Source organism: Miniopterus schreibersii (genome assembly GCF_964146895.1).
Source record: "Miniopterus schreibersii genome assembly, chromosome: 2".
Classification (NCBI taxonomy): domain Eukaryota; kingdom Metazoa; phylum Chordata; class Mammalia; order Chiroptera; family Miniopteridae; genus Miniopterus; species Miniopterus schreibersii.
In genome coordinates this window covers 165,682,104-165,692,735 of record NC_138102.1, presented here as the reverse complement: position 1 = coordinate 165,692,735, position 10,632 = coordinate 165,682,104, and the positions used below count along the sequence as shown (strand labels likewise).

The 10,632-nt window shown below is 38.1% G+C and overlaps 1 protein-coding gene across 1 annotated transcript; it reads right to left on the bottom strand.

Annotated features, from left to right (window-relative positions):
* Positions 1-3,130: 3,130 nt before the first annotated feature.
* On the bottom strand, positions 3,131-9,269 carry LOC308552597 (taste receptor type 2 member 42-like; the record flags this gene model as incomplete). The annotated part of the gene is made up of 2 exons (XM_081127809.1): positions 3,131-3,234; positions 8,273-9,269. The coding sequence occupies 2 exons, from the start codon at positions 9,267-9,269 to the stop codon at positions 3,131-3,133; spliced, it is 1,101 nt and encodes a 366-aa protein (XP_080983935.1).
* Between the last annotated feature and the right edge of the window lie 1,363 nt (positions 9,270-10,632).

The window sequence follows — 10,632 nt, the reverse complement described above, 5'->3', positions numbered from 1 at the left end:
CATCCAAGGCTTGCATGTATATTTCCTTCACCAGGTTAGGGAAGCTTTCTGTCATTATTTTTCAAATAGGTTTTCAATTTTGTGCATTCTCTTCTCCTTCTTGCACCTTTGATGTTGGTTCACTTGAAGTTGTCCCAGAGCTTCCTGGTACTATCCTCATTTTTTTAAATTCTGGGGTGGGGGGGGGGTTGCTGTTCGGATTGAGTGCTTTTGTTGTTGTTTTGTTTTGTTTTTTGCATCCTTATATTCCAGATTGTTGCTTTGATTCTTGGCTTCATCTACTCTACCGTTGATTCCCTATAATATATTCTTAATTTAAGTTAATGTGTTCTTCATTTCCGACTGGTTCTTTTTTTATGTGTACATCCTGCTATTGTATTTGAGCCTTGATTGCTGCTGGCATATCAATGGGAGGGGCTTATCCCCCAGGCCAATTAGCTGCAAGGACTGGCTGTGACCACTGACCACTGTGAAGGATCAGCAGTTCAGGGGCCCATCCCAGAGCAGGACTGACTTTAGGGAAACTATGGTGCCTGCTGAGTGTGCCTTTTGAGTGTGTCATTTGTTAAGGTGAAAGGATGATGGTGCGTCAATATTGTCGAAGCAATCCAATGGATGCTCTAGGCGTGGAGCATCCAAGGAGCTACAGGACATGGTCAGCTGCCACCTGTGTTCTTCCTGGGGTCACCTGGCATGAGCTACAAAGTGGTCTACATATAGCTGCTGCCTGTGCTGGGCTTGGAGGTGCCTAATCAAAGTCAAGCTGTGAACCAAGTCCAGCTGCTGCTAGTGCCAAGCATGGGGCTATTTAAGGAGATGCATGGGGCATATTGAAGCCATATGCTGCTTGTTTGATAGATCTTTTAAAAATCTGAAGCATTAGCCAAGACAGGCTATTTGTATGGAAAAGCCACTGGAAACAGCTTGGGTGGGCCTGAATGTTGGGTGAGGAGGGGCCTCACAAAATCACCAGGACATAGCAAACAGTGTGAGCTTGGTTGATGAAGTCTCAGATATGGTGCCCATCTACCAACTTTCTGTGGGGAGGGCTCATCAAAGGAACAGTGGCCTCTGCCAGCACTTCAATCTGGGACAAAGCTGCCTCCCCAGCTCTCATCCTGAAGCTGGACAATTGATTTCCTCCTCACATGTTTATGGTGCCTTTCAAGCTGCTGCCCCAGTGCTGGAGCTGAGATGGAGTGACTCCAAGTAAGTCTGAGTGCTAGTCCTTTAAAAGAAACTGCCTATGACTCCAAAGACCTCCATCTATGTCAGCCTCAATCCCCCTGGTTTTTGCATCCAGAAATTATGGAAACTTCTCTTCCTAGTTCTGGAAACCTGGGCTGGGGGGCATGGTTTTGGGCTAGGACCTCTTGCTCCTCAGGAGGACCTCTGCAGCTGAGATATTCCTCCTGGTTGTTATCCACCACACAGGGATGTGCAACCAGCCTATTAAACATCTCCCCCACTCCTACCAGTCTCAGTGTAGCTTCTTTAATTCCCTATTTTTATGACTTCTATTCAGCCAGATTTCAGGCAGTTCTGAATTATGGTTGTTCTGTAGTTTAGTTGTAATTTTAGTGTGGTTGTAGGAGGATGGGAGTACTGTGTGTACCTACACCAGCTTCTTAAGAGCATGTGTCTCAATGATTTTAAAACAGGTACTGTGTCAATACAATAAGGAAATGATCTTTTTTTTTAACAGGTGATACTGACAAAATTGATTATCTACATGAATAAAGTTGAATTTAGCCCCCTATTTTATACCATATGCAAAAATTAACTTAAAATTGATCATAGACCTAAATGGGAGCACTAAACCAATACAATTTTTAGAACAAAACATAGGGGTAAACGTGGGTCAGGTTGATTTATTAACTACACCAAAAGTATGATGCATAAAATTTTAAAATTAATAAATTGAACTACTGACATAAAAATGGAAAATTTTTGCTCTGTGAAATAAATATGTGATTGCAAGAATGTAGAGCTACAGTACTTGAGTCAACATGATACTGTTTGCTTATACAAATAGATTAATGGATAGAAACCCACAAATGTGTGGTCAGAAACCCACAAATGTGTGGTCAGTTTATTTTCAACAAAGGAACTCAAACAATTTAATGGGAAATAAAATTGTCTTCAATTAATGATGCTGGGAAAATTAATAACATTATAGAAAAATGAACTTCCATCCTTATTTCACATCATACAATAAAATTAATTTGTGGTGATCTTAGACCTAAATATGAAAGATAATATAATGAAGCTTCTGGAAAAAATTGTATAATATTTTTATGATATGACGATAGACAAAGATTTCTTAGCTAGGACACACACATGAACACATAAACACACACACTCTAAACAACAACAAAAGGAATGAATTAGACTTCATGATAAGGCCTGATCAAGAAAATTAAAACCATTGCCTTAGAATGAGATATATGTATATAATTTAGGATTATGATATGAGGCCATTTCAATCCTCTCAAAAGTCAGCACAGACCTCAGTGCTTGGCAGATGTAAAATCACTGATGAGACCCACTAATAGCAGTTTGACTAATACAGAGGAGGCTTTTCATGAACATTTAGATGACCAAGTTGGTTCTGTTTCCAATTGTAGACTACCAATACATTATTCCTCATTTGTTACATCTGTGGTGTACAAACCATACAGGGGTCTCTATGATTACTGTTCTCTGATGTTCACACACCATATATTTTCTCTCCTTCACTGTTGTAGGGCATATGACTTACTTCTAGCCTGAAGAATATGGCAAACATGAAGGAATGTTGCATATAATTAAGATAATAAATCAACTTGTAACCAAACCCAGGTTCAGCTGCCTTCCACAACAAAAGCCAAACTCATGAGACACGTGCTGGTGCAAAAGAAGGAGATTTATTCAAGTGCCAGCCACCTGAGAAGATAAAAGACTCTCATCCCAAAGTTCATCTTAACATCTCAGTGCAGGCAGAGTTTTTTATAAGGAAGGGGTAAAACACACACACACACACAAAAATACACAGAGAACGAAGAGATCAGGGTGAGAAGGTGTGGACATGCAGGCAGTGTTCTTATTGGCCCCTATATGGATTTTTATGGTCATTGTCCTACAGTGGCCATTAGGTTTTTGTCATTTGAATATTTGTTTCTAGGCGGATGGCGTTAGTCAAGGCCTTGAGGACAGGTTGCTCCTTAGGTTCACACAAGGACTGAAACTGCTGACCTGTAAAATATACTAAAAAAAACTTTTAAAGTGTAAGCTCTAATATTGAGAGAAAAGTCAGGTTAGAGAAACAGGCTGAGTTTAACATTTACTAAGATTAATAGTGGTAGTTTTATATAAGTATAGTGTATTCATTCCCCATTAAAAACTCATTTAACTGATTTTGAGGTCATCAAAAGTGAGATTTTTCACCCGGCTGGGCGTGGCTCAGCAGTTGAGCGTCGACCTAGGATCCAGGCGATCAGGGTTCGATTCCTTGTCAGAGCACATGCCCGGTTGCGGGCTTGATCAGTGACTCTCTCGTCATTGATGTTTCTATCTCTCTCTCTCCCTCTCCTTTCCTCTCTCTGAAATCAATAAAGATATATTTTTTTTTAAAAAGTGAGATTTTTCTTCATGGGCATGATGAAATCAGGTAAAGCTTTTAAGAAAATTGGCTGGATCTCCTTTGAGTGAGAGAGATTTTTGCTGCCCTTGAAAAAGTAAGCAGCCATGTTATAAAATGCCTATGGAGAAAGCTGCAAGAAAATGAATTATGCCAACAATTTGCATGAGCTTAAAGTAAATTATTCTTCAGTCTTGTCTACAGATGAGAATGCAGTGTAAAAAAACTCTGATTACAGTTTTGTAAGACCCTGAAACAGAAAATATAGCTAAGCCTTGCCCAGATTTCTGGCCTACTAAAATGAAATAATACGTGTGTTTTGTGGGTTTTAGCCACTAAATTTGTGGTGGTCTGTTATGCAATAGCAGCAAATGAATACAGTGGCAATCATTGGGAATTTGGTTTTGGTCTATTTGGTAGAGGAAAATCTCCTGAGAAATGCCCCAGAATTTGGTTTGCTAGTCTTGTGTTTGTCTATATGTCTGTGTAAGAGTATGATTCTTCTGGAAAGGTTTATGGTGCTTTCAGATCTGCACTAGTGAATTTTTGTTATCTATATTTATTCTGTGCTGAAGCTGAATTTTATAATCAAAGCAGTAAGCTCTCTGTTTGTCTGTATTCAATTAACAAAAGACTTCACCTATTATTCTGTGAGTATTAAATCCTGCCTACTTCTGGAGAATATGAATAAAATGGTACTATGGTCTTTTATATAAAGTATCAGTGACAGATAGGGATGCCTTCTTGAACTTTTGGCAGGCCTCTTATGGATGAATCACAGTACAGCTTGTAGCCAAGGCTTGCCACCCTCAGCAAGTAGAAGAATAGCTCTTAGCCTGCAACGGGGTCTTAGTAGAGACAAACCACTTGACCATGGACTACCATGATATCATGTGCTGCCCATTATGAACTGAGTGTTATCTGACTCATTGAGTCATAAAGTTGTGCTTTCAAAATCATCAAGTGTAAGTGGAGTATACAAGATCGCCCCCAAGCAGGTCCTGAAGGCACTAGTAAGTTACATGAAGAAGTGACCCAAATGCCCCTGGTCCCCACTCCTGCTACATTGCCTTTTCTCTTCCAACCTACATCTTTGGCCTCCTGGGGAGTTCTCTCCAATTAGTTGTCAGAGGAAGAGAAGACTTGTGCCTGGTTTACAGATGGTTCTCCATAACATGCAGGTGCCATCTCTAAGTGGGCAGCTGCAGCACTGCAGCCCATTTCTGGGACATCTTCAAATAGTGATGACAGAAAATCTTCCTAGTGGAAAGAATTTTGTCCATCATACCTGGTTGTTCACTTTGTTTAGAAGAAGAAATGGGTAGAGGTGTAATTACATACTGACCTATGAACTAGGCTAATGGTTTGGCTGGATGGTCAGCAACTTGGAAGGAACAGGATTGGGAAATTAGTGATAAGGCAATTTAAGAAAGAGATATGTGGACAAACTTCTCTGAATTGGCAAAAATTGTGAAGATATTTGGGTCCCATGTGAGTGTTCACCAAAGGGTGACTTTAAGAGAAGAGAATTTTAATAAACAAGTAGATAAAATGACCTATTCTGTGGACAACAGTCTTTTCTCAGCCACCCTTGTCGTCACCCAGTGGGCTCAGGAAAAACATGACCAGAGTAACAGGAACAGAGTGGCCAGTGGTGAATATCTAACCTGCAGTAACATAATTCAACACTGAGCCTCAAATATGGCACCATATTCAGGGGTGATCACCCAGTTACCTGGAAGCAGGTTGATTACATTGGACTATTTTCATAATGGGAGAAGAGATTTTTGGTCTTACTGCACTAAATGCTTACTCTGGATATGGATTTGCCTTCCCTGAATGTAGTGATTTTGCCAAAACTACCATGCACAAGCTTACATAATGCCTTACCCACCATCAAAATACTGTATACAACATTGTTTCTGATCAAGAAACAAACTTTACAGCAAGACAAGTGTGACAATGGTCCAATGCTCATAAAATTCACTCATCTTACCATATTCCCCACCATCCTGAAGGAGCTGTCTTAACAGATTGGTAGAATGGTCTTTGGAAGACTCAATTACAATGCCAGTTCAGTGGCAATATCTTACAGAACTAGGGCAAAGTTCTCCAGAAAGTTACACATGCTTGAAATCTGCAGGCAATAAATGGTGCTATTTCTCTGGTAACCAGGATTCACAAGTGAAAGAATCAAGGGGTACAAATGCAATTGTCACCACTCATTATTACCACCAGTGACTGGAGGTCATTGTACAAAGGGAGGAACAAGTCTACTAAGAGACACAACAATGATTTTATCAAATGGGAATTTAAGACAGCCATCCAGCCACTTTGGATTCCTTGGGCTTCTAAATCAGTCGACAAAGAAGAGAGATAATGTGCTGACTGGAGTAATTGATCTTGACCACTAATGAAAACCTGAACACCACTCACTTAAGTGGTCTCTTAGTATTACCATTGACAATGATTTATATCGGAAAAAATCTTTTGATCTTCTTCTATAAATCATCTTCCATGAGGAAACTAAATAAAATACATAACACCAAAGTCTTAGAGAAAGCATTTTCATTTTTAGTAGTGTCAACAAGAAAATGTATCAATTCAATTCTTTTCCCAAACTTTGGCCACAGAATAGATATATTCATGGACTAGTCACCCTCCACTAAGTTGAAAGAAACTGGTAATGGATGTCACCAGATGAGATTTTCTTGGATGGCAGCCTGTCTATTGCTGTGCTATTACCACAGGTTCTCATTACAAGGAAAGTTAAGGAGGAGAACTTGATCTCAAAATATATTCAAATAATTAAAATATAAATACATCAGTCACAGGGACACCACCCTATTCCATGACTTATTTGTTTCAGTAGTCCTTATACATTTAATCTACTTCTGATATTAGAAAGGGGGCTCTGTAGATTAATCCTGTGATTTTAAGATCATCCTTAAATAATTTGCTTAATTCATACATTTAGAATAAAAGAACACTCCATTTCTAAAGGTGTTCTGCTTGACTTGAACTTTCCTATTTATTAAGTAAAATACAATAATCTTTAAGAAATTATTTACATATTTTCTGATTCATGTACATAAACATTTGAAATATAAGTTACAAAAAGAAATAAATGATGACAATGTTGATGTTGATGATGATGGTGACAATGGTGATGGCAGCTAACTAAGAGATCTCTAACTGATAGTAGTGACTTCATCCAGTTTTCTTAGAGGCAAGCTCACTGTAATGAAAGAACACTACTGATCTTTTCCATGGCCTTACGATACATCATTGTCAGCATCAGGGCTAGCTTGAAAGAACAGCTTCCTTCACCTAAAACTTCATCAAGAGTAAGTTAAACACGAAGTATTTCTGATAATTTATTTGCTATTTTTTACTACATTCTAGAAGTTAAGGGAAAATGAACTCAAACAAATAGTGCTTTGCTTTGAATCCATTTTCATATGCACATGTACATAACCTCTATATAAAAATGCAGTATATAAACTTTCTTTCATACTTTAATAGCATCATTAACAAGCAAAATTCTCTTGTCTGCTTATTTATATGCCCAGCTACTGTGATTAACCAGGATCATTTCATTACAACAGTCAAAGTGGCACTACATACACATAAAATAGTCAAACAATACACTAAATATGTACTTTGCTTTAACAAATTTACCTTTCTATGTCTATGTCTTTTTTCTTCAAGTTACTAAGAAATTTATAGATCGAATTTGTTCATTTTCATGTTTGTGTTCTGTCTATATGCCATGATTTATTTGTCTATTTTATAACTAATGGGCATTTACATGACTTCTCCATTTCAGCTATTAAGAACAATAGTACCATGAACATTTTTGTACAGATATTCTGTTACACATGTACCAAAAATTCTCTAATATAAAAAGTAGGGGTAAAATTAAGGGGTTTTAAGATATGCATCTTCACCTTAAAAACATAATGCCATACTCTTGCATGAGGTTGTTTTACCAATTCAGAATCCAAGAAATGTAGTATGAAAATTCTAATTTTTTCAGATCCTTTCCAACATTAGATGCATGAGACTAATAATATTAACGCTTTATATTGAAATAAAATATTATTACAATTCACATTTGACAGTCCTTTTTCTTGTCTAATTTGAAATTTACCTTTGGTTAGAAAAAATTGTATTACTCTTTCCCTTTCTGTGACTGTAATTTTATATACATGTATTTATCTTGCATTGAATAATGTTTTCATGTCTCAAATACTCTTTTGTTACAAGAAAGTGTTATTATACTGGAGATATTTCCTTTAATCAAATATTATGTCATATCACTTTTAGAAAATATAATTATTTAAAGGCATGTTGTAGGGAAATTTGATTGCCATTGAACAAAACCTGAAAGGACCTGAGGTAAGAACTGCTGATGGTTTTCTATTAAGGGATATTCCCATACAATAAAGAAGCTCATTTCAAATTCTGTCTATAAAGTTACAGGCTTTGCTTTTCTCAGAGAATTTAAGTGCCACAGTAGTCTCAAGGCAATCTGTCTTAGCTTGCTGTTTCCCAAAATTATTATAAAACAGTGGCCTGAAGGAAAGGCAGCTGTAATCATAATGAAAAGCAACATGCCCTGATATGTCTGTTCCTTAGTAAAGATCCAACTTGTTGTTAGAATACTAAGAGTGTAAGTGATGAAGAGGAAAAGGAAGGTAGTCACCATTTTCATGGCCCTTCTATGGGCCTCTGTGCTCGAGTCCCTGGAGCCTGTCAGGCTGAGCTGCAAATTCTTGGTGTGTCTCACCAAGGACAGAAATAAAAGGAGCAAAGAGATCAGAGACAGGAAAAAGGGGATCACATAGGTGAAAGTAAAAAGAAGACGACTTTTAAAATAGAAAATTGTATTTATATCCAACTGCAAAGTCATATTTCTTTCAATATAGGTTTTCATCCACAAGTCAGTAAGAATATCCTGCATTAAAAGGTTAACAGGCAGTGAGAAGAAAGACCCCAGGAAAAGCACAAGAACAACTTTGTTGACTCTCCACTTCAGCCACATGAAAAAGGAGTGGGAGAAATTGGCTATCTTAAGGAAGTAGAAAATGCTCAGGCAGGTGGCAAACCAGGTACTTAGGTGATTAGTTAATGCCCAAAGGGTGGAAACCATTTTCACTAGTTTACCGGTAGCATAGAGGTGTGGATATAGCCCCTTTATAAATGCATCCAATAGTATTACCCACAGTTGAATGATTCTGGCCATAGCCAAGCTGGTGAGAATGAAGTCAGCTGAGGAAACCTTCCCAGTCTTGACCCATTCCACGCAGTTCACCAGTCCAATGAACCCATTTCCTAGCATTCCTAAGATGACTTCTCCTGTTGCCACTACCAGAAAGGAGACCTTGATTCCAGTTGACATCTGCATCAGAACGTTTCTAATGTTGTGCTTCACGGAAAGCTTTAGAGTGAAACAGTTGCAGATGGACATCCACTTATGATGCTTTCTGTAAATATTTTCATCATAATTCCAGAAAGTACAACCAAAACTCTGCTTTGTGATATAGTTCCAGAGACTTTCACAGAAGAATCGTGCATTCTGTTTGTCTTGTAATCCAGTGCTAAATCGAACAGTTCTGTTAAGACATACAGCATTTCCTGAATACATACCATATTGCCCAGTCAGCTACTATATAATTTCCAGAATAAATGCAAATGTTGTCCACTTTTCTTGCCACCAGCTGCAAATTTCCATTTGTGCCTCTGGCTAAACTGGTGAAGTAAACTATGTAAGCATGCAAATATGAGAGAGATAATTTTCCACCAATTTGTATTTTTATCTCCCTGAACCATACATGTAAATGCAAATATTGTAAATTTTGCATAGTAATTCCTAGGAAAAAATCTTTATATGATTTAGTCATTATTTGTTACTTATCAGTAAGATCCTGCTACATATCAAGCATTTCAGTTGATACAATTTAATTTACATTAAAAATTATTGTAAATATTTCTAGTTCAAACACGACACCCAAGTCCTAGAACAAATAACTAGAAATAATCACTAAGAAACATTATAGAAGCTAATTAGAAGTTACAAGCCAAGTATACTGGGAATATACACAAGGCAGCTACAAATGCTCTAATGCAGAATTGACTGTGGTTTTATGAAGACAGGCAGGAATATTTAGTGGGAACTTGAATTATTTAGAACTTATGAAGAAATACAGAAACAAATTCAAGACTGATGTAAAGGCATGTCAGATTATCAGTGACATGAACAAGCATGGCGTCCTTCTAAACAGAAGGACTCCTCTTCTATAATCTTACTGGCTTTTCAGTAGAAATGCTGCCAAGTGCCCTCCAACTTCCACGTCCTCAATGAAATGTTTTCATCTTCTTTCTGGGCTGTAGAATGACTATATTTTTTAGCCTCCCTTACAGATGGTGTGGCAATGTGACTGAATCAGATCAATGTTTTCTGAGTGAAAATTACGTGCACCATTTACAGACACGTCCCCAAAATATCTCCCACACATGCTCCTCCACCCGTCTTTCTTCTCTCGGCTCTCCAGAACGGCGATGACTCCAAGCAATCTTGGAAGCCACATGTTAAGATGGCAGACTGGTGGCCAGCCTGGTTCCCTGGACAGCTGCATAGAGAAGGCTCCCCAGACACACCAGCACTGATTAAAAAGCAACACGGAATTTAGGTTATGTTTGAGTTTTGGAGTTTTGTATTGAGCTTTACATTTGGGAGCCTGTGTGTGAGAGCTGTTGGTTTTCCCACCCTAAGGCAGTAACTGGAACCGAGCATGTGTAGATTTGTGACAGGCATTTGAATGGCAAAGAAACAGAACCAGGAAACCTATGCCACCTGCAGATTTTGTGATGCGTTTGTTTTCATTGGTTTTCCAGACCTAATGTAGTCTATGCATCCATTTATTTAGTCTTTAGAATATCATTTTGACCCACCATGCCATGGGGTGTCCTGAGGAGTCAGCAGGAAAGAGGGTAAACATCATCCCGCA